We start from the raw sequence: 25,071 nt of genomic DNA, 5'->3' as shown, positions 1-25,071 counted from the left end.
CAAAAAGTCATTAAGAAGACAAGAAAGAAGGAAAAGGTCAAAATGGATGTCAGAGGAGACTCTGAAACTTGCTCTCCAGCGTAGAGAAGCTAAAGCAAATGGAAGACTTGAAGAGGTCCAAGAGCTGAACAGAAAATTTCCCTGTTGTATAACCTCCTATTTGTTGTTTTTGACATAGTAGATCCTCTTCGGTGAAAAGTTTGTCATGTACGTATTTCCTAACTAGATTGTTTTTACTGTTCGGTCTTTTATGTTTTTTATGTATTCTAAACACTAGTCCTTTCGTTATATGGTTGCAAATACAGGATAAGTAAAGACAATATTGCTCCTAGGGTTCCAGTTATGCATGCACAGGTTTATTCCAAATGAAACCTGTTTCACACAAATCTCTGTGATCAGTCAAGTTCTCTCAGTAAAACATCTGTCTTCATCTTGTTAGGATGCCTTCAAAAAACAGGTGCAATCAAAATCTAGGGGACTCTGCTGGTGTGACACTATAGGGTCAGCACTGGACTGCAAACCCACAAGATCAGCAGTTCAAACACACAAGCTGCTCCTCAGAAACCTTATATAAGGTCACTGTGAGTCGGAACTGGCTCCATTGCACTTAACAATAACAACAAGGGGCCTCTACTGGGCCATTTAAATTCAAGGCAGTTTAGAAGATTATTGTGACTTTGTTTTGGGTCTCCAAAGAAGTAATACTTTATAGATTTTCTTGATGGACACATGACTGTCTGGACACTTATTAGGAAGGAGTTTAAGAAAAAGCAAAACTGCATGGTAAGAAAAAAGCCAGGGAAGTTGCTCAGATGAACTGTTTTTCCCATCACAGTACACCTGCTCGTTCTTCAAGGTTAGCAAGGACTATTCTCCGACAATATTATTGGGAAACCTTACCCCATTCTCCCTACAATTCAGATCTTTTCCCTTCAGACCTTTTGTTCCCCAAACTCATAATTTAAAGGAACACGTGTTATAAGTCCCTCAAGGATGCCCACAGTGCCATTTTCTACTTGTAAATAGAAGAGCGCAGCATTCTTTGGGGAATGTTAGATGGAAACACCACTTTCAGAAGGGTACAGACCTGGTTGGAGGACATGTTGAGAAACAATAACTATATTTAAAACACCAAGATTTGTACAGCTCTCTAATTGAAAGTAGTGAAAATTTATATTGATTCACTTTACTATGTTGTACTTTTTTAACAATAGGTTTCTGATGAAGATAAAGAAAAGGGAGAGGGAGCTCTTCAAGCTGGGAAATCGAAAAAGAAAAAGAAGAAAAAGAAGAAGCAAGATGAAGGTAGCACTCTTGTACAGGTAAAATATCCACCCTTCAAACCTGATGGATTAAGCATCTGCCGAAAATGCGTAGCGATAATACCAAGGGGCTTCATGAAGTTTTGTGGAAACATAGAATTGAAAGATAGTGAAAATACGTAGAAGAGGCACAGTGTGAAAAATTAAACTTAAATATCATTTGAAAAATCACAGGATAATTTAAATTTTAAATGACTTGTATTTTTTATTATATAATGGGGCACAATATTTGACACATAAAATACTACCTTTAAATAACAGAGTGATAACATTTACTGCGATTAGAAAAGCTAGGCACATAGAAAGTGGAGTTTTTCACTTGGCTCTGATTTTGCTGGTTGTTCCACTCTATCCTTTCTGCTTTTTTAATTTCTCATCAAAAGACACTTTTTGTTTTCATCACTCATACAATATTTTTCTTACCTTTGGTCTTCCACATTGAAAAAAAAAATTTTTAGATGATAAGGATGAAATTAAAGATCATTTTAATTTTAGTTACATTTAATAGGTTATTAGAAACAAGCATGGATTTCTCTTATTTCCATTAGAAAACTTAGAGAAATTTTTATTCCTTACTAAAACCATGTGACTAATTGTTATAACTTAATTAAATGTAGAGGATAGAGAGCCAGCATTTCTAGAAAGTAGTCTATGTAGTAAATTTTCCCACTTTTGTTTAGAAAACACTTGTACATGATTTCTGAAAGAAATCTGTATCTAGTTCTTTGTTGCTGGAAACACAACCCTTCATAAATGAAGATGATACCAATCCATTATTAACAATACTTTTCTGTGTGGTAGTTATAATGGATGGCCAGCATCAATGTAGATATTAAAACCTAGAAGTATATAGTAAGTGTCCCTTCCTTGTTTGCTAGAGCTGCTGTTTGCCATCGTGACAGTACCAACTCATAGCGATCCTATGCACAACAGAAGGAAATATTGCCCAGTCCTGCATCAACCTCACAATCATTACTGTGTTTGAACCCGTTGCTGCTGCCACTGTGCCAATCCATATCAACCCTTCATTCTACCAAACATGATCTCCTCCTCTAGGGACTAGTCCCTCCGGATAATATGTCCGAAGTATGAGAGACGAAGTCTGGCCATCCTGGCTTCCAGGGAGCATTCTGGCTGTACTTTTTCCTACACAGATTTGTTTGTTCTTTTGGTAGTCCATGTTACTTTTAATAGTCTCTTCTAACACCATAACTCAAATGCATCAATTCTTCTACAGTCTTCCTTATTCACTGTACAAATTTCACATGCATACGACATTGTTTAAAAATACAAGGACTTGGGTCAGAGGCAACTTAGTCCTCAAATTGGCATCTTAGCTCTTAAACACTTACAAGAGGTCTTGTGCACCAGATTTGTCTATTGCCGTACTCATTTGATTTCTAGGCTGCTGCTTCTATAAATGTTAATGGTTGATCAGAGCAAAATGAAGTCTTCAACAACTTCGGTCTCTTCTTTGTTTATCTTGATGCTATGTATTGGTCCAGTAGTGAGGGGTTTTGTTTTCTTTACATTGAGGTGCAACTCATACCAAAGGCTCTTGGCTTTGATCTTCATTAGTATTTTAAGTTCTCTGCACTTTCGTGAATCAAGGTTTTATCATCTTCATATTGAAGATTGTTAATGAGTCTTCCACCAGTCCTAATGCTATGTTCTTATTCATATAATCCATCTTCTTGGATTGTTTGCTCAGCATACAGATTGAGTAAGTATGATGAAAGAATACAACCCTGGTGCACACCTGTGCTAAATTTAAGCCATTCAGTGTGCACAGGTTCCTCGTGAGCACAATTAAGTTTTTTGGAATACTCCTCCACAATGTTGTTCGTAGCTTGTCATGATCCACACAATCGAAGGCCTTTGCGTAGTCAATAAAGAACAGGTAAACTACTGTCTGTTATCCTCTGCTTTCAGCCAAGATCCAGCTGACATCCTCTACTGTATCCAGCTTGAACCTCTGGCAATTCTCTGTCAATGTACAATTACAGTCATTTTAAAAATATCTTTAGCAAAATTTTACTTGCATGCTGTATTAATGATGAGTTGCGTGTTCCACTGGGCTACCTGTCTTTGGAAGGGGTACACATATGGATCTCTTCCAGTCAGTTGACCAGGTAGCTGTCTTCCAAATTTCTTGGCTTAGATGAGTAAGTGTCCCTAGTGCTTCATCAATTTATCTAAAGATTTCAATTTGTTTTCCCTCAATTCCCAGAGCCTTGTTCTTTGCTGATGCCTTCAGTGTACTTTGCACATGTTAAGTATCATTGACTCTTGATCATAAGCTCCCTTTTGAAATGGTTGATCATCGATCATTCCGTTTTGTTACAGTGACTATGTATTCCTTCCATCTTTTTTTGATGCTTTCTGCATCATATTATAAATCGAGGCCTGAATTTTTTCTTCAGTTCCCTCAGCTTAAGAAATGCTGAGTGTGTTCTTCCCTTTTAGTTTTCGAACTCTCCAGGTCTTTGCACATTTCCTTATAATATTTGAGTTTTCTTCTCAAGCTGCCCTTAGAAATTTTGTGTTCAACTCTTTCATCTCCTCATTTCTTCCATTTTCTTTAGCATCTCTACGCTGGAGAGCAAGTTTCAGAGTCTCTTCTGAGATCGATTTTGGTTCTTTCCCTCTTGTCTTTTAATGTCCTTTTGCTTTCTTTTTGTATGATACTCTTTTTTTTCGTACAGTGTTCTTGATCATCATACATACATGCACTAGTTCACGGGAGAAAGATGAGGATTCTCTCCTGTAAAGATTTTATATCAAGTGAGCTCCAGCATCATTTCTATCACCATGGCCATATTTTCCATCTACTGATCCTTCCTCTTGTTTCCAACCTTTGCTTTCCAATCACCAGTAATTGTCATTGCATCTTGATTGCGTGTTTGTTCAATTTCATCATCACTGGCTTTAGTGGATGGTGTGTCGATGTGAATAATAGTTGTATTAACTGGTTGTTGTTGTTGTTAAGTACCGTGGAGTCGATTCCTACTGATAGTGAACCCTACACAGTATTTCCAAGGTTGCAAATCTTTACAGGAGCAGAATGCCTCATCTTTCTCCAGTGGAACTGCTGGTAGTTTTAAACTGCTGACCTTGAGGTTGGCAGACCGACTCGTAACCACTATGCTACCAGAGCTCCTAGGTTGTTCATGTAGGCATATGGATATTATCCAGTCACAGACAGCATACTTCAAGACAAATCTTGAAATGTTCTTTTTGATCATGAATGCAGTGCCATTCCTCTTCAGTTTATCATTTTGTCAATTTCTCACATTGTGTAAACCCTGTGATTGTCAGATTGAAAATAATCAACACAAGTCCATTTCAGTTCACTAATGCCTAGGATATTGATGAATGTTCCTCATTTTAAGTTATTCCCCATCAGCAAATGAAAATCCCAAGGCCTTTACTCCATTTAGTTATCATGATCAACTCGTGTTTGAGGAGGCAGCTCTTCCCCAGTCATATTTTGAGTGCCTTCCAACCTGAGAGGTTCATCTTCCAGCATTTTATGTGACAGTATTCTGGTGCTCTTCATCATGTTTCAATACTCAGTCTCCTGGTGCTATCTGAAAGTTTGCAACTGCCATTCATAAGGTTTTTTAGGGACTAAATACTTGGTTTAGTATGATTATATGAAATCCATTATAGTTTTCTTAGATTTCTTGGTTTTCTTGGATTTCTGAGAATGAAATTATAGCCTTTACTATATACTAGTATTGCTCCTCTGGATTGTGGATTCAGTTAGTTGCTATTAAAAGAAGTTCTGTGAGATACTATATTCTGAGGTTTTTAACTACGTGACAAAGGTCGGTAACATGTGAAAATTCCTCTGGTCATCTTGTTGTTGTTAAGTGCCGTCAAGTCGGTTCCGACCCATAGTGACCCTGTACAGGGTTTCCGAGGCTGTAAATCTTTACAGGAGCAGAAAACCTCATCTTTCTCCCGTGGAGCAGCTGGTAGTTTCGAACTGCTGACCTTGTGGTTTGCAGCCCAATTTGTAACCACTACGCTACCAGGTCATCTTAGAGCCCTTTAAAAATGCTATCTATCTTGTGCTCACTTCGGCGGCACAAATACCAAAATGGAGATGATACTGGGAAGATTGAGTCTTCATGTGGTGCTGTGGGTTAATGCATTGAACTGCAAAGTTTGAACCACAAAGTTGGCAGTTCAAGCTCACCAGTCCATTCCTCGGAAACCCTATACAGAGTCACTATGGGTCAGGACCGACTTGATGGCACTTAAAAACAACAATTGGGCAGATAGAATGGCCCCTGCACAAGGATGACATTACGAATTCATGAAGTGTTCTGTATTTTTTATTCATTACCAACAATAACAAAAATGTATCTGTCTTTAAAAATAGTTATACTGATTATGTACACACATTTTAAAGTCAGACACCTGTATTCAAATTTCACTTCGGCCATTTACCAGCTGTTTGGTTTTTGCCTTGAACAAATTATTTAAAACTCCATAGGTTGCTTTAACAATTAACTGAGATATCCATAAAGTTCTGTGCAGATTATCCATAAGTGATCAAAATTATTATATCTTAGTGTTGCGGACCATGTAAGACTGGTCAGAGGTGGTCAGAAGTTCGAGGCCCTATAGGCCCGAGTGTAACAAATGAGGCCACTGGCAGTTAATGGCAAATTGTTTTTTATCTTAATATTGTTAACATGTATTAATTTAATACACGGAGCTCTTAATAATCCACAGATAAATGTGATATTTTCCTAAAGCTAAGACTAAAAGTTGCAAGGTCAAGCCTTTCTCCAAAAGGATTAACTAAAAATATCTTAGCTACTTTCTGTTCTTTGTTCTATAGACAAAGAACCCATCTTTCCTAATCCTTTTCCAGGTGCAGCCCATTCACCTGGGCAGACCTGGCTCAGGAAGCTGAAGCAGCGGGACTCCGCCCAAGCTTTTGTCATTACTCTCACCTTCCCCCACCTGTGCTCAGGGGCTATAGATATGTTAATTGGGCCTGAGAACCAAGTTGTGGGCCTGGGATTCAAACCAGCGAAGTAAGATGTAAAGTTACCTGAATGTCTGGAAAAGTACTGATGTTAGCTGTACCTTGCCTAAGTCCCTCCCAGCTTAGTGTGAAACTCCTCCCCTAAATAAAAGGAAGGTGCAGAACGAATCCAGGTGCATTAAGACTGGCAAGGCGTGCTTTTCAGCATGCAGGGTGCACAGTCCAGCCTTGCAACCATACTGCCTGTTTAGCTAAAATGTTCACTATGCAGGATATTACGGCCTTCGTGGCTGAGATGTTTGCAATGCAGGAACTGCCTGATGCCAGTCCAGCATTCACTCTGGTTTCGGAGTGTCTCTTTGTCTCTCTCTTTGTCTCCTTCTGTGTATTCCTGATTTATATGAATCGCCGTCAGGTATCTCCTCCTCCTCGTGAACCTAACCCCTATGTCAAGGCGGGTCCCTGACATCTTAGAATTTAAACATCTTCTGATTATATCTGTGCAAACTGAAAGCCACACATAGCATGCCCTTAGAATTACTCAAATTCACAGCAAAATTCTTAATATCTAAACCCATTAGCATCCTAAACAAATCTTATAGAATCTCTGTATTGGAAAGAAACTAAAAATCATCTTAACCAATTGTTAAAGGGCCAACAACCACTTGCATGTATGTTTGCTAGGGAGCAATACAATTCACAATGCAGATCCTATTTACTGTACTGGTATTTCATATACTTGTTATGTGCTTTTTAATTTTGCTTCCCATTCTTTAGTATCCCCATGTGATACCGCAGAACTGCCACAAGGGTTTTAAGTTTTGTTAGGGGCTTTTGAAAGTGAAAGAAGAGTTTTAAACTTTTTAATTGAAGGCATTGATTGCAATCCCATAATGTACCAGCAGTCTTCTCACTTCCTCCCTATGCTTCTTGTTTCCATTCCTGCTCCTCTCCTGTCCCTTCTACCTTGTGAGTGTTATCCCAGGGCAGACTGGCTGTCCTGAGAAGTCCCTGCCTCCCTGTTGCTGCTATTCACCTGGTCTGGCTGAAAGTGGAGCCACGGGGCTGGGTTTCATTCGAGGCCTAAAGGGTGACTGAAGATATGAGACCACTGGTCTTCCCACAGCACTCAGCTGGGTGCAGTAGTCCACTGCAGTGTCCACACAGAACCCAGACACCATACTCACTGTTAGGGGGTTCATTAGGGAAGTTAACAGGTTATATAGTGCAGGGGCAGAAATACTCAGGGCATAGTTGTTCCACTTAGGACAACCTCTTCTCCATGTCCACAGACAATGTTATGAAACTCTTTTAGGGTTACTGATCAGTGCCCAAAAGACATACCACTCCACCTTAAGCTTCAGCCTAAAGGCGCTCAGCTCTAGTGCCATTGATTAGCAAGCCTAGCTCTCCCAATTAAGTGCCTAGAGGCACCCCACTCTGTGAACAAGCCTCCTATCCAGAATCATTCAGCTTTACTTGCTCTGTGGACCTGGAAGCCCACTGTGCTGTCTCGTGCTCTGGCTCTTGGTTCTGCTGCTACTTCTCTGCCACTCCTGCAGTGCACAGGAATCTCAGGGTGCAAAGCACATGCTCTGCTCCTGACTCTTCTTTGAAGGTACTGAGGTTCCCCTCCTGCTGCTGAAATTGCTCATTTTATGCTCATGTTTCAAGTTTTTACATTTACAACCGACTCTGCTAACATCCACAGCTGAATCATGTCATCCTATTCAGTGTCTTCCCTCACCTTCTCTTACTCAAATCCAGCAGGAAGAGTCATTTGGTGGGAGTTCTATGTGCCACTGTACAATAGTGCACTGGACCACAAGGTCTGTTTGAACTGCAAGGTTGACAGTTCAAACACACCAGCTGCTCCTCAGAAACCCTATACAGGGTCGTTATGGAATGGACTCAGTGGCACTTAACAATGACAACAACATAAAGACTAAGACCTGAAGAGACATGAAATAATTCAGTACACTAAAATGACAAAGGGTCATAGTTTAAGAGGTTCCACCCCCACCCCTCTCATCAGACCAATAGGCTTGCTTGGTCTTTTACATACTTTTGAGTTTTATGCCACATTTTCATCCCACACTATCCAGGACCCTCCATGGGATCCCTTTACAAGCAGGAAGCAATGGTAAGCAGGCACCATCTACTTGTGCTCATCTTAGGAGGGTAGAGGCTTATGGTTCACATGGACCTTGCAGTCTAGTGCTTATCCTGCAGTGAATAGGAATGTTCAACCTTGAATGGAACCTTAAAAACTATCTGGGCAAATCCTGGCTTACAGTTGAAATTACTGAAGCTCCAGGGAGCTTAGTAGTTGAAATTATATAGCTAGACTGGCACTGCCAGAATTCCACTCTTGGTCATAACTAAAAACTTAGCTGTTCATGCTCTTTGTACTATGTAAGCAAATTTATATAGGAAATGCCTTTTTTTTTTTAATCATTTTCTTGTGTTTGGTTTAAGTTTTTAATGTGAATGGAGTGAAAAGTTTACAGGGCACATCATCAGTTTTACATTCAACAAATCATACACCTTGCTTCATTACAATGATTATAATCCCCTCCGTGTACAATCAGATAACAGTATTTCTCTCTATTCACTGTAGTTTTTTTTTAAAAAAAACACTCAGTCATATGTAATAATTTATACCACCAAAGGGCATATTCTGTAAGTCTGCCTCCTGGACGCCAGCTCTTCGTCCCTCTCTTCCCATGAATCTAGAGTCTTCAGCTGCTCCTTCTCTCCATGTTCTCATCTCTATCTCCATCTCTGTTGTCACTGCTTCTCTGGATAAGGTCTCGCATTCCGCTTGTGCTCTTCTCCTTGTTGATCCTAGGGTCCTTTGTTTCTGGACTGTAAGATTACCTACTCCCCCATTTTTTATACAATTGTGACAGTCGCAATTAATCATGATAACTATTACTCACTATCGAATCATAAGAATCTTATCACCATCTCTTTTAACCAGACCCATCTAGACAAGATGAAAATTATTCAGTGGTGAGTCTTTTTCTTCCCCCAAACACTCTTAAACTGAACTCCCTCTTGAAACCTTGTAAGCCAGTCACTTTGTGCCTTTATCGTCCCCTCATTTTAGGTAGCCAATGTCTAAGTTGCCCATCCTTGTCCACCCTGTGTATAGAGGGGATAGCATTGATACTTGATGTGAAGACTCCTTTACTCTCTGTTGGTATTTAGAGTTACTACCCCCATGAGTAAGGAGCTGTGGTAGCGTAGTAATTACAAATTGGGCTGCGAACCTTAAGGTCAGCACTTTGAAACAACCAGTCGCTCCGCAGGAGAAAGATGAGGCTTTCTGCTCCCGTAAAGATTTATAGCCTCAGAAACCCTGCACAGGGTCGCTATGAATCGGATACGACTCCACGGCACGTCACCACCACCATGTCCATGAGTATAGGTCAAGTTCATCAAATTGTAGCAAATACCCTTGTTTCCTTTATCAGAAATTGTGTTTTGGGTTTTTTTTTGTTTTTTTTTTTAATCTTCCTCTAGTCCTTCTGATTATCAAGCCATCGAGGCTAGGTCAAATGGGTACTGTCTGCAACTTTGGGTGTTCTTGTGTAGAAAATTAATTTTCATATAACCATGTCACTTGTTGAAGAAGTCATTGAACAAAATGCTATTTATTCTTAAGTCTTAGTTCAAGTACCCTAGTTCACTGTGTAGTCCATTAAGATGATACACTAATTAACATACTTTGTTTTTGATGGTTTCATAACTTAGAATGGTTCTCATTTATTTAAAGGGGTGAGCAAGGAGTTTTATTTTTGAATTCACAACTAATTTAAATATCTTGGGAAGGCAAAGGCAATGAATATACGTACATATGTGCATGAGCATTATAGATCTTCAAGCACTTATTTTTACATCTTTTAAGCTGTTTGAGTAGTTTCTGTAATAAAATTATTTTCTTGAGATATCTTTGGGCATTAATAAAGTATGTAAAATGACATAATTGGTAAAGATTGAGTAATTTATACCATCTACTTTTGTTTGTAGGACACAGAAGAATTAGAAAAAGAGATTAGACAAGAACTTCCAGTGAATAACTCTAAAGTCCGTCCAAAACAGGAAAAAGCTTTTTCTTTGAAGACCATAAGCACTAGTGAACCAGCTGAAGTAGTTGTCAAAAATAGCCAGGTAATTGAGGATCAGAATTCGGACAATTTGAGAATTATAACTGACTTGTTATTGAAACACTGTCATAACTAATTGAAACACTAAGCCTCACAATAACCAATACAAAGAGAAAGATAGGACCCATTATACAAGTGAGATTAAAGAAATTGAGTAACTTTGCCTGAAGTCATTCTGTCTATCAATGGCAAAATCAGAGCCACTAGAATATATATTTTTTGCTTCTGAATATTAGGCATACAGGGGATAAGATGACTTAGAAAAAATGTGATTGGTTGCATTTCTCCTAAAGCATACACATTCTATAACTATGATTCAACCTCTTAACAGGTTCTCAAATTGTGTGCCTTCTATGGAACTTACTGATGTATTATCAGAAGGAACCATTTTATAAAATGTCTAGACACATGACAAAGACCATGGCTCTTCAATATCTGATTTCTAATTGGTTAAATTATACCAGATTGAAATATACTAAGTTCTACTTGAGTTGCACATGGTTCATACTTACTCATTCCAAAAAAAAATTTGAGAACCTACTACGTGTCACACACTGTTGGAGGTGCTGCGGAGCCTGGAAGAAAAAGGAGCCAGAGAAACATTACTTAAGCTTTGTTTCCATGTTCAGACTAATGATCACAGGTAAAAACAAAGTTAAAGGGTAATATGTTACAGCTTCCAGGTATTCCAAATATTATTAGAGTTTCTGTCATTACTTGGTCCTGACCATTAATGATTGGGGAGGAGGAACAAGGTTGAAGTAAACCCTAAGCATTCTCATTTCACTACCAGACTGGATAAAACTGGTTGGATCTGAGATTTATTAGTTGCTTTCATCAGTAAGACAAATAAGAATCTGGAGCTATTGCTGCGATTTGAAATAATATTCTCTGTGCTGACCATGCCTCCTACATACACCTCTTTGAAAGGAGATATAGAAAGGTATTACCTACTGGTAGTTCAGAAAGTCACCATTTTCTCTTTGTCTTTCACACAAAAGAGGCATGTGAAGTTGAGAGTTGGTGGAAAATAGACTTAACTGTCTAATCACTAAGGATACCTGGTGGTTAATTACTCAGTTGTTAACCAAAAGGCTTGCAGTCAGAAACCACCTACCCACTCCAGAGAAGAAAGATCTGGCAGTAGTTGTATACTTGTGTCCTTTTTTATCTCAAACTATATTCATGAATGTTGTAGGTAAACTTTTGTTTCGTTAGAAAACATCCCTAGAATGCAGACAGGAATTGCATTAATTAGTGATTTAGAAAACATCGTAATATTTATTTGCTTAGCCTCTTGTTAAGACTAAACTTTAACTTTATTTGCATGTTTCTATAAAAATGTAATCCAATGTAGTTTTATTTCAAAATAGCCTATCAAGACTCTTCCACCTGCTGTTTCTACCGAGCCATCTGTCATTTTATCAAAAAATGAAGACAAGAGCTCTTCCCAAGTGCCACTGATGCTACAAGAGACAGATAAATCCAAGTCTAACATTAAGCAAAATAGTGTGCCTCCTTCACAGAGTGAGTAATCATGTCTTCGCACCTTTTCTGTGTTTACTTTTTCTGGTACAAGTGTCCTGATTTTAGAAATATGATGCGTTACTGGAGTCCTGGTGTGGAACTGTTGGATAAGTGCTAAACTGCTAACCACAGGTCAGCAGTTCAAATCTACCAGGTGCTCCTCAAAAACCCTATACAGGAGTCGATGGCACAACAACAATACATTCATATGTCAGCTTTTCCTTCCTTTGCAAAGACCAGGATCTTTGGAATCTTGTGAGTTCAGTTATAGAGAGAGGCGGGCATACAGGAACACTGACTCCTGCCTGCTTGTCTGACTGGTCCCTCGCCCTTTCTCTGTGCACTCATTCTTGAAACTGCACTTCATCATATACCCTGTCCTCTGTCTCTTCCCCTCAGCCCCCTTTACCATAATTATCACTTAGTAGTTAGATTGAGCCATATTCAATAGTGGTTTTTCTGGATCAGAACTGATGATCAGTAGTTCCAAGGTTAAACCTAGGAAGACATTAGGATAGAAGGGAATGGAGGAAAGAAAAGAATAACTTAAAAACATGTAACTAGGACTTACCAACGTGAGCTTAAAATTGAGGCATTATCACTACTTTTATTTAGAAAATGTGACTGGTAACAGTATTATCCTAACTTTTTCCCCTGTTTTTGTTTTCTTTCTTTTTTAGCCAAGTCTGAAACTAGCTGGGAATCTCCCAAACAAATAAAAAAGAAGAAAAAAGCCAGACGGGAAACGTGAATGTTTTTCCTGAATTGGACATGTGTTTGCAAACACTGTCTTGAAGATTATGCTGTTTATGCAATAATTTGTGAACATGTACAGAGTTTTATATAAATTTCAACCAATTTTTAAAACAAAACTGTGAACACAGCCACCGTTAAAATGGAATCAAAGGAAAGTTAATTTATGAAACTAAGAGGTCAGCAGAACGTATCACAGTGCTGGAAGACACTTGGGAAAGTCTTTTCAATGTAATGAGAATGATCTTAATTTAAGAATATTATCCTGGTTTTACAACAGTGCCCTGTTTACAACAGATTATGCCCTATCTCATCTGCAGCTGAGGAATAAAGGATTCTGATTAGAGAGAGGGTTACCTACAAACTAGTAGGTATTTCTTGGTTCTTATGCACGGAACTTGTACCATTTGAATCTGTTTTATGCTTAATCAAAGTGCTTTGATCAAATGCATACTCTGCCATTTCTTTCCACATTTCTTGGTAGCAGTTTGTATTAAAAGGAATCACAAGTGCAAATAAAAACTTACTTCTTGTTTAACTAAACTGTTACGGTTTAGTTTGCAGTTTTTAAAAAGTTATTAATTAAAACATTGAAAATGCAGTTGGCACGTGTATGGTTTATGAAGTTATTTTTGATAGTTTTACATTACTTGAATTGTGCAAAGTACAGAATATTTTAAACTAAAGGTAGACTAAATATATTTGTTTTATACTTTAAAGATTCAGACTCTATTCATGCTCTTGTTGATAATTTTAAAACTTTTTGGCAAAATCTAATTTACATAGTTTCTTTCCCTAACAATTACTTTTTTCCACTGTCAACTCTCCTTTTAGTTACTATTGGTTTTTTGACTTTAAGAATAAAATCATTCAGAAACTAGTTCTACAGACAGAGCTTTGCAGATTTGATGGAGAATGAAAAACTAGCATCAGACAGCTTTAATTGACATTGTCAAGACCTCCAGTTATCAGGAATACATTTTTTTTACTGCCTTAACCTGTAGTGCGTAGAATATGCATCAATTTCCTGAAGGGGATTAGTGTTTTTATAAGAATTTTCATGTAATATTGCAATTGTGGTCAAATAAGAAACATTTCCTGCTTGAAACTATTGATTACAATGATGTGTGAGATGTTTCACCATTTTCAGGCACTGTGTCATTCTATCGTAATAAACTGGCAGGTATCTTTGTAAGTATAAATAGTGCATGCTCAGACATGTACACTGTACATAGCCTTTACCAAACGTGTTTGACAAGGACCATAATTAACATCACTTAGTGAATTGTGATAAAGAAAAAAAAGCCATGATTTATTTGACGTGACTGGCTTAATTGTTTTTATGTGGCGCCAAGAATGAAACTGTTTGAACAGCTGTAACCAATGGTACTGATATATATCCATCCATGTTGTCTTTATTATACTTGACTGTGGTTTGAAGTGTTGCATTGTCAGACTAGGAAAGCTAAAGAAACAAAATAGTTTTACTTTTGCTGAAGACTGGCCTTATTAATGAACAGCTTTCCTAACAAGTGATTAACTTTCATACAGATATTAACATCTGTTTCAGGAACATGGCAGTATGTTTACATGTCAGAAGTTTTGTTTAATTCAATGATACTTCTAAGTTGATTTGTTTAAATAAATTCAGCAAATGGATAGCATTGTTTTTATTTGCTTCAGTATGGGGATAAATGATAGCTGAAGTGCCAGGAATGGATTTCTTCAAATGACGTTATTCTGTTAGCTTTACATAGGTGTTTCCTAAATAGATCCCAGGAATCCTGAGTTGCCAGCACTTTGTAAAGATATCTGTTGCAAAGGAGAATTTCGTAGGGAGTCTGTGTAACTTTGGAATGTGCCAAAAGGTCTATACTCAAAAACTTTAATTGAACTCTCTCAACTCTACCTCACTAGTTCTTTCTCTTAGGATTCTGTATTTCCCCATTCAAACAGCTCCACCAGGTGGTAGACCACCATCTTGAGAGAAGTAATGTAGAGGTGGAGAACACATTGCTAAACTGGGGTGGATCCAGTATGGAGATTCCTCCATTTTTCCTGTCTGACTCAAGAGCTAGGAAGTGAATTTTATGTTGTAAGAGATGGCAGCTGTGTGAGTAATACAACTTAATGGATTCATTCTCTTTCATAGTCACGAGGGTGCATATCTTTTGCACAGTGAAGTGTCATTGTTCCATAAGATCTTAGTGTGACATTTAATAGATCCAAGCCTTTCTGGATTAAGTAGATTAAAGCTTTTCCTGGCATCTGAACAGAGCGACTTGGTTTTTCTCAAATTGACATAGCCTCCTTAATTTTGGGGCCCTGTGGGGGTCACTAGCACATGGAGGAGGGAGCTACGTAGTAGATAGATAAATGCTCCCTCAACTGTTAAAAGCAAGATAACTGACCTGCAGGCTTTGTCATGCCTAGAGGGAAACCTTGTTCTTCAAGTAGCAAAGACTTCTGGAAAAATCACTCACTCAGAAGTCTCCCTTGTTGTTGTGAAGTGCCATCGAGTTGGTTTTGACCCATAGCAACTCTATATAGCGTTTCCAAGGAGCAGCTGGTGAGCTTGAACCACCAACCTTGTGGTTCAAATTGACTTTGTAGTCCAGTGCATTAGCCCCTCCCTATTGCTGGCTTATTCCCACATATTGAAAATTCTACCCTATTCTGGAGCAGGGAGTAGTAGCTTAGGGTTTCCCCAGACTGGAATCCTACCAACCTATACCCTGGATTGAGCAAAACAACAGTTGAGAGAGTCCAAAAATAAGTATTGAAATAAAATGTCATTAATGTAATTATCATGTTTACTTTGTGCATGCATTTTTCAAGGAGTGATGGAACAATTCATCTAAACTGAACGGTATTATTTCATAGGCTAATCAGGTTTGTATTTGGGTTAAAGATACTGCAGGGCAATATTTAACTACAGAGCTTAATTTTTCTTAATTAAAAAAAATCCTCTATTAATATAGTATGAAATATCTTTCAAGACTTAGAATTTAGGTTTAAGATGTCTAATAGATGTCTGCAAATTTTCCTGTAAATTCATTGCACAAACTGGAATTATTTTCCAAAAGACTTAGGGAATGCAAATATGTTATTTGTAAGATGCTTTGAATATTGTAAATAAAACAAACCATTTTTCTTTTGTTTAAATTGCTCATTACAATTCTCTTATGGGAAGGAAGTTTGCAAGCTGCTTTGCAGTTACACACCTCGTAAAATATCCCTGTTTATGACACACAGTGTTCATGTTCTCTTTGGGAAACATTTCTGTCTTATGTCATCTTAGCAGTAACTGTGGCAGCCACTAGTGGCATATGTCACATACATAAATTAGCCTTTTAGGTGAAGGAAGCTAGACTCAAATTTGGGCTTTTATGTATTAGGATTGCGTTTGGCTATATCTTTAAACCACAGTGATTTAAACAAGATAAAAGTTTTTGTTTTCAGTGTTAAAAATCTGGGAAGCCAGTTTTAGTAGGACACTTCTAGGCCAAGGATCTAGGTTCCCTCAACCTTGCTGGTCCCTGTTTTCAACATGTGGCTTTCATGTCATGGTTAGACATGGCTTGCTGCAACACCAACCTTCATATTGGAGTCTCCACTAACTAGAAAAACGACTTTCCCCTTCCTTTAAGAACATTTTCTAGAAGTGTCTACATACCATTTAAGCTTACAATGCTATATAGGCTTCCATACCAATTTAGTCAGTCTGCCCCACTAGCTACAAAGGAAGATAAAAACAATAGTCTTTTTCATTATTAATGACTGTAATGGGCCAACTTAGTCTTTAGGAAGAAGCGAATTTGATACTGGGTCCAGCCAGCAGTGTGTCATAACTCCATCCCTGTGGTAATGACGCTCTTTGTGATGATAACAGTTTACTCTTGATTTATTATATCGAGTCATTTAAAATGATTGTATGTAACATCAACGTAAAGTATAAAGCAAAATCAAATGAATGCTTTTAATACTTCCATTCTGCCTAACAGTGTTATCTATAGGGGGATATTAGGGAAGAGCCTGACTTGGTAGTGGTGGTATTTGGTAATAGCATTAACAGGCATGGTGGAGAAGGCCTGGCCTCAAACACCCTAACTTGAAACAAGTCCTTTTTGGTGTCAAAGGCTATGGGTAACATGTGATCCCTTAGCCTCACTGCTTGCTGACCCTTCCTCAAGACACTACTGCCATCTGTTGGGAAATCATGGTAGTAAACATGCATTAGTATAAAGGCAATGCAGATTGTGCCCTAGAGTCTGGTGCATAATTCATTCTACATGGCATCCTTGTGAGGTTGCCTGGAGGGTTGGAAAGAGGACTGTTTGGTACCATTGAGTAGGTTCTGACTCAGCAGCCTGGTATAGGGTTTCTGAGGCGAAGCTGGTGGGTTTGAATTGCCAACTTTGCGGTTAGCAATCCAGTGCTTAGGAACTTTTTGCCAGGATCCAGGAAAACAGTAAGTACTCAATTTAGAGGGTTCCCAATAGATTTAGCGGGAAGCTGGAGACTTTCTAACAAAGATACATAATAAAATAGCAAAAGCTATTAGTAATTTAAATGGTAACATTGTGGATTTTGTGTCTTCTAAACTGTACTTTTATAATTAACAAGTATTCTGAGATTATTTGGAAAATGCAGTTATTCCTTTTCTAATCAAAACTCAAATATCAAAATACGAAAAATAGAAAGCTACCTTAGAAGTCGAAAAGGAAGCATCCAAATTACCTGAACCCTGGAGACATTTCTGTTATTAGCAAATAGAGTCTAGCAATGGATCATCAAAAGAATGAAACTCAAGGATGCAAGTGTGGACCAATAACAGGAATCTAACATTTCACCACAAAATTAGAGCGGGAAATGCATATGATTATTACGACACTAGTCTGAAGAAGTACCAAATTTACTACCATTGCTAATTTAATGTTTTTTTAATAGGTGAAATAAGTAATTCAATGAAAATCAGAGCCAAGTTGTATTACCAGCTAGACAATAATGTTTTTAAGATTTTAGCAGGAAAAAAATGTAATGATCCAGCTTTGGAAAAGAAACATTTTTATAATGGTTGTATCCCTAAAAAACCCACCAATTCTAATAAAAAGCTACTAGCACTAAGAAAGACTCTTGCTTTTGACACTGTAGGGTCAGGTCAGCACTGGACTGGGAACCAGAAGGTCAGCAGTTCAAACCCACCAACTGCTTCTTGAGACCCTATACAGGGTTGCTATTGTTAAGAGCCAACTGGATGGCACTTAACAATAAGCACTAAGAAACAAGTGTGTTGGTAGGGAACAGGCTTTTTTGGAGCCTAATGTTGAATACAAGCTGCTAGCTCACTTCCACTTGCTAAGTCTCTCCTAAGTTGCTGGGTGGCTTTCAAGGTTCAGGGCCCAGACACCAAGCCACCCTTGTTTGCCAGAGCTGTAAATGCTTGACCATCCTGGGGCATCCAGCCTTTGGTCTCACAGAACCATAGACAAGTTTCAATGGTCCATGCCAGACATTGGTGAGCCAACTAGGAAATCGCTGATAGAGGCATCCCAGAGGTCAGTGACTCCTATGTGGGGAGGTTTGAGCCATCTGCCAGGTAAAGGTAACGGAACTAGCAAAGCAACTTCGTGGGAAAGTCTGATCCATGTGCATCTAATGAGGAAGCTCCTGAGTTTGTGTGGACTGCAGCAGGACACCAAGGTGCACAATGTGGTTAGGAGAAAGTGTGCACCTTCGTCAGTGGGAAAAGAGCTAAGAGGCTAGGTGGTGTGCCTAGAACACTAGGCTGTTTGTTGGATGTCCACTGACACCCAGTTGGCCAAGAAAGTGCGTAAGAACACTGCAGGAGAAGCTACTGTTAGGAAAGGAGGGGCAAAGGCCTGTGTGGGGCCAGAACTGATATTCTGAATAGCTGCCCCTTAGCTTCATGAGCTGGAACCCCCAGGCCCTTCCTCATGCTCAGACCCAGAAAGTGACCTAAGGGGAAGGAGAGGGAAGTAACCAGATAGCAAGCTCCATCGAATGTGTGCATGGGTGTATGTGGGGGTGTGAGACTGGGCACGTTCGCTGGTGTGCGTGTGTGTGTGTGACTTTCCCTTCCTGCTTTCCCCCATGCTCATGGAGCAGGTTACCTAAATCAGTAATAAAGAGCTGAATTCCCACCACAGTGGGGCCAGATCTAGCTAATGGATTTTGTAGTTTCCCTCTAGCCCCATCTGCTCAGGCAGTGTACCTTCACCTGGGAGGGACAGCAATGGACATTCTTGGCACTAGCTCAGGAGCATGTACCCAGCCCCACCTTTGCCATGGTACAGTTGCTGGGGACCCCACCCTGTTATTGATGACAGCATATTAATTTCTGAAGGTGTTGCTGTGATACATGATTGTTTAGGTGCTCTAATAACCTACAGGGGAGAAGATGGGTTATGAACCCCTTAAAGGGGCAGGGGATGGAAATGTCAGGTAAAATCCATGTTACCTGAAGCCATAGTTGATAAGATACAAGTTTATTCTACCCCTAGGATGCCAAAAGAAGTGCCCGCTATCATGGGTTTTTGGTGTATTAAAGATTTAAGTAGCTCTGGTAGGTAGTGTAGTGGTTACGAATGGGGCTGCAAACCGCAAGGTCAGCTGTTCCACAGGAGAAAGATGAGGCTTTCTGCTCTCGTAAAGATTAACAGCCTCGGAAACCCTGTACAGGGTCGCTATGAGTTGGAACCACCGACTCCAGGGCACATAACAACAGTGTGGCACCGTAGGATCAGCACTGGACTGAAGGTGGCGATTCAAAACCATCAGCTGCTCCTCGGAAACCCTATACAGGGTCTCTGAGTTGGAGCCAACTCGACACTTAACATACTTCACTTGGCCTAGTTATTGAGCCCAATAGTTAGTAAAAAAAATACATTATTCTTGGAACTAGGGTATCGAACAGCAGCAAGCTTATGAGCAAGTGAAAGTGCTGGGTAAAAGTACTAGATGGGTTACAGGTCAAAATGACACCCCCCACTCACCCCCAACATAAGCTAGCATGCCCCCAAAGGCACCTCCCTTCCCTGTTAAGGGAGAGGAAGGTTTGTTGCTGGCAGATACCTGGTGCCTAGATGGCTGTAGTCAAGGACTGTAAATCTGGTTCCAGGCAACACAGCCAATGGGCCAAATTACAAGCTACATGGATGGTCTTCACCCTCTGTACAGACAGCTGAGCAGTGCCTATGTGAATCCACCAAGAACAGAAGAAACAGTGAAAGACAATAAAGAGAGCCCTGTAGCAAAACATCTGGGATTGTTCCCAGCCTTCAGACACTGACCTATAGATGGTTCTATTTCCAGGCACAGGTTGTTAGTGAGTCTTCCTCCAATCCTGATGCCACATGCTTCTTTATATCATCCAGCCTCCTATGGTGAAAGAATACAACCCTAGCGCACACCTTACTGATTTTAAACCATACAGTGCCACCTTGTTCTGTTCAAATGACTGCATCTTAGTGTATATACAGGTTCCTCACAATTAAGTGTTCTGGAAACCCCATTCTTTGCAATATTATCCATAGTTTTCTTGATCCACACAGTCAAATGCCTTTGCATAGTCAATAAAACAGAAATAAACATCTTCCTGGTATTCTCTACTTTCAGCCAAGATCCATCTGTTCTCAGCAATAGTAGCCTTAATTCCACATCCCCTTCTGAATCTAGCTTGAATTCTTGGCAGCGCCCTCTCAATATACTGCTGCAACTGTTTTTTTAAATTATCTTCTGGAAATTTTTACTTGCATGTGATATTAATAAAATTGTTCAATAATTTCCACATTCTGTTAGTTCACCTTTCTTTGGAAGGGCACAAATATGGCTGTCTTCCAGCCTGTTGGCCAGGTAGCTATCTTCCAAATTTCTTGTCATAGGCTAGTGAATGCTTCCAGTGCTGCATCAGTTTGCTTAAACACTTCAACTGGTATTCTGTCAATTCCTGAAGACTTGTTTTTCATTAATATCTTCAATGCAGCTTGGACTTCTTCAATACCACCCATTCTTGATCATATGCTACTTCCTGAAATGTTTGAAAGTCAGCCAATTCTTTTTGGTATTCCTTCCATCTTCTTTTGATGCTTCCTGCATCATCCAATATTTTGCCCACAGAATCTTTCAATTGCAAGTCAAGTCTTGAATTTTCAGTTCTCTCAGGTTAAAGAAATACTAAGCATGATTTTCCCTTTTGGTTTTCTAACTACAATTATTTACACAATTTGTTATAATACTTAACTTTATCTTCTAAAGCTTTGCTTTGAAGCAACCCCAAACAGGACAGATGCCAAAAGAAAATCACCAAGACATACCATAATCAAATGTTCCAAAATCAAATACAAGGAAAGAATCCTGAGAAAAACTTGGGGAAAAATAAGTTACCTACAAAGGAGAACCAGTAAGAGTAAGCTCTGATTTCTCAGCAGAAACCATGTAGGCAAAAAGGCAGTGAGATGACATATAGAAAACTCTGAAAGAAAAAAAATGCCAACCAACAGTCATAAACCCAGCAAAGTTGTCCCTTACAGTTCAAATGGCTTTGCAGTCTGGCGTAACCCACAGCACTACACCAGGACTCCCAATTGCATACGAGCCTTTTGAAAATACCATGACTTGGGTCAGGCCCACTTTAGTTCTCAAACTGACATTTTTGCTCTTCACTACTTTAAAGAGATATTGTACAGCAGATTTGCCTAAATCAATACTTCGTTTGATTTCTTTACTGCTACTACCATGAGTGTTGATAGTGGATTCAACAAAATGTAGTCTTTGACTACTTCAATCTTTTCTCCATTTATCATAATGTTTTCTATTGCTGCAGTGATAAGGATTTTTGTTTTCTTTACATTGAGGTACAACCCATACCAAAGGCTGTGGTCTTTGATCTTCATCAATAAGTATTTTAAATCCTTTTTGCTTTCAGCAAGCAAGATTGTATCATTTGCATATCGCAGGTTGTTAATGAGTCTTCCTCTAATCCTGAGGCCACATTCTTCTTCATATCATCCAGCTTGTGGATTATTTGCTCCGCATATAGATCAATAATTAAGGTGAAAGAATACAACCCTAGTGCACACCTTTCCTAATTTTAACCATTCAGTGTCTCCTTGTTCTGTTCAAATGACTGCCTCTGAGTCAATGTACATGTTACCATGAACACAATTATGTGTTCTGGAATATTCATTCTATGCAGTGTGGTCCAGATCGTGTCATAATACATACAGTTGATAGCCTTTGCACAGTCAATAAAACACAGGCCAACATCTTTCTGGTATTCTCTGCTTTGGGCCAAGATCCATCTAATGTCAGCAATGATATCCCTCGTTCAGTCTGAATCCGACTTGAGCTTTCTGCTAGTTCCCTGTCAATGTACTGTTGCAGTCATGTTTTCATTATCTTTAGCAAAATTTTACTACAGGTGATATTAATGATATTGCCCAAGGATTTTCCCATTTCCTTGGGTCACCTCTCTTTGGAGTGGGCACAAATATGGATGTCTTCCTATCAGTTGGCCAGGTAGCTGTCTTCTAAATTTCTTGGCATACTTGAATGAGTGCCTTCAGTGCTACATCAGTTTGTTGAAATTTTCTATTTGCACTCCATGAATTCCCAGAGCCTTGTTTGCCACTGCCTTCAGTGAATACTGGACTTCTTACTTCATTCAGTAAATTGGCTCTTGATCATATTTTGTCTCTTGGAATGGCTGGACATTGTCCATTTCTTTTTGGTAGAGTGACTCTGTATTTCTTCCATCTTCTTTTGATGCTTTCTGCATCATTCAATATTTTGCCCAGAGAATCCTTCAGTATTTCAAGTCGAGGCTTGAATTTTTACTCAGTTCTTCCAGCTTGAGAAATGCTAAGCATGTTCTTCTCTTTGGTATTCTAACTCCAGATCTTCACACATTTCATTACAATATTTGACTTTGTCTTTTGGAGTTGCCCTTTGAAATGTTCTGTTCAACTCTTTTACCTCCTCATTTTTTCCATTTGCTTTAGCATCTCTACACTGGAGAGCAAGTTTCAGAGTCTCTTCTGATATCCATTTTGATCTTTTCTTTCTTTCGTGTCTTCTTAAATGACCTTTTGCTTTCTTCCTATATGATGTCATCCCACAACTCTTCCAGTCTTTAATCATTAGTGTCTAATGCATCAAATCTCTTCTTGAGATGATCTCTAAATTCAGGTGAGATATGTTCAAAGTCCTATTTTTTTTACTCTTATGGGCTTGTTTTAGCTTAGTATGAAGTTTTAAGAAAATTGGAAGTTGCATTGGTGAGAAAATTTGCACCAAGGAATTTTTTTTCCATCCTTACAATGTTCCTGTGCATTTTCTAAGGGTTGTCAAGTGACAATTTCACTGACAAACCTTACTAAATTCACCCTACAGCCTTGATCTTACCCTTTCAGACATCTGTTTGTCCCACAATTCAAAGAACATTTAAAAGGAACAAAATGTAAATCCCTCAAGGAGCCCAAAACTACCATTTTGACATGGCATATAAATAGAAGTGCTCAGAATGCCTTGTGGAAGAGTTAGAAAGATGAAAATACCTCCTTCAGAAGTGTATAGACCTAGATTAATAGCTTCACATTTTTGCTTAATAAATGTTTTTATGATTTTGTAGTAATATCTTCTGAATTACCCAACTAGATTAAGATACATACACAAGTATATATAGACACAATAAGATACAAGCACACATGTATACTTAGGTAGATAGATGAATACTCACACACGAAGACACAATAAAATACATAGATACATAGAAAAAGACAAAAAAAAAGAAAGGTATTGAAGAAGGAAGTTCAAGCTTCACTGAAGACATTGGCAAAAAACCAAGGCTCCAGGAATTAACCAAATACCAATTAACATATTTCAAAAAACAGATGCAAGCAATACTGGAAGTGCTCTTTGTCTATGCCAAGAAATTAGAAAGAAGGTTACCTGACCAGCAGGCTAGAAGAGATCCATATTCATGCCCATTCCAAAGAAAGGTGACCCATTGGAATGCAAAAATTATCACTATGGGTCAGTGCCCACTTGATGGCACCTAACAACAACAAGCCATGGTATTTTGAATCACATTATATATACTGGATAAGAAAGACCCCAAGAAGAGTTGATGTATTCTAATTATGGTATTTGCAAAATATATTAAATATTTGGATTTCCAGAAGAACAAACAAATCTCTCTTAGAAGAAGTACTTATTAGCAGTGAAAATGGCAAGACTCTGCCTCATGTACTTTGGACATATTATCAGGTGGGGCCAGTTCCTAGTGAAGGACATCATGCTTGGCAAAGCAAAGGGTCAGTGAGAAACAGGAAGACCTCCAATAAAGTGAATTGATGCAATGTCTGCAACAATGGCCTCAAGCATAGCGATGATTATGTGGATGGTACAGGACTGTTGGCACCTAACAACAACAATATAAGTGTCTGATAAGATTACAAATGTGTGCAGACTCTTTTAGGGGAATTTGGCAATCTACCAAATTTATAGTGTTCATAACATTTTGCCCAGCAATTCTGTGGTGTCGGATTTTACCTTCAGCTATACTTATACATACACAGAGTCATTGTGCCAAAAAGACATTGGCAAAAAAACAAGGCCGCAGGAATTAGTATATATAAATTGAAATCTTTCAACAAACTGATACAGCATTGGATGTGATCATCCATCTATGCCAAGAAATTTGGAAGACAGCTACTTGGCCAACCAATTGGAAGAGATCCATACTTGTCCCCACTCCAAAAAATGGCGACCCAATGAAATGCAGAAATCATCAAACATGCCCACTGATGTCATATGCAAGCAAAATTTTGCTGAAGATAATTCAAAAAGGACTTCAACAGTACATTGACAGGAAACAGCCAGAAATTCAAGTCAGTTTCAGAAAAGGATGTAGAACATTCTTGACATCTGACGGATCTTGGCTGAAAGCAGAGAATACCAAAAAGATTTATTAACTATGAAAAGGCATTTGGCTGTGTAAATAATACCAAATTAAAGATAATACTGAAAAGAATGGGAATTCCAGAACACTTACTTGTGCTCATGAGGAACACAGTTCCAAGAGGCAGTCATTTAAACAATAGTTTAAAATCAGAAAAGGTGTGTGTTGGGGTTGTATTCTTTCACCATACTTATTCAATCTGCATACTGAACAAATAATCCAAGAAACTGGATTATATGAAGAAGAACAAGGCATTAGGATTAGAGGAAGACTCATTAACACTCTATGATATGTAGATGATACAACCTT

At 38.7% G+C, this 25,071-nt stretch overlaps 1 protein-coding gene across 1 annotated transcript in view; it reads left to right on the top strand.

Annotated features, from left to right (window-relative positions):
- Nucleotides 1-14,434, top strand: part of MTDH (metadherin) — a 75,244-nt gene extending 60,810 nt beyond the window's left edge. The window contains exons 9-12 of the mRNA XM_006859196.1: nucleotides 1,215-1,322; nucleotides 10,363-10,503; nucleotides 11,873-12,026; nucleotides 12,707-14,434. Coding sequence (XP_006859258.1) covers nucleotides 1,215-1,322; nucleotides 10,363-10,503; nucleotides 11,873-12,026; nucleotides 12,707-12,777 — 474 coding nt within the window. The 3' untranslated portion in view covers nucleotides 12,778-14,434. The remainder of the gene's footprint in view (nucleotides 1-1,214; nucleotides 1,323-10,362; nucleotides 10,504-11,872; nucleotides 12,027-12,706) is intronic.
- Nucleotides 14,435-25,071: the final 10,637 nt, after the last annotated feature.

The sequence above is a fragment of the Chrysochloris asiatica genome, unplaced genomic scaffold, assembly GCF_000296735.1.
Source record: "Chrysochloris asiatica unplaced genomic scaffold, ChrAsi1.0 scaffold00031, whole genome shotgun sequence".
Taxonomy (NCBI): Eukaryota; Metazoa; Chordata; class Mammalia; order Afrosoricida; family Chrysochloridae; genus Chrysochloris; species Chrysochloris asiatica.
The sequence above is the reverse complement of the archived record's forward strand: the minus strand, read 5'-3'. Positions and strand labels throughout refer to the sequence as shown.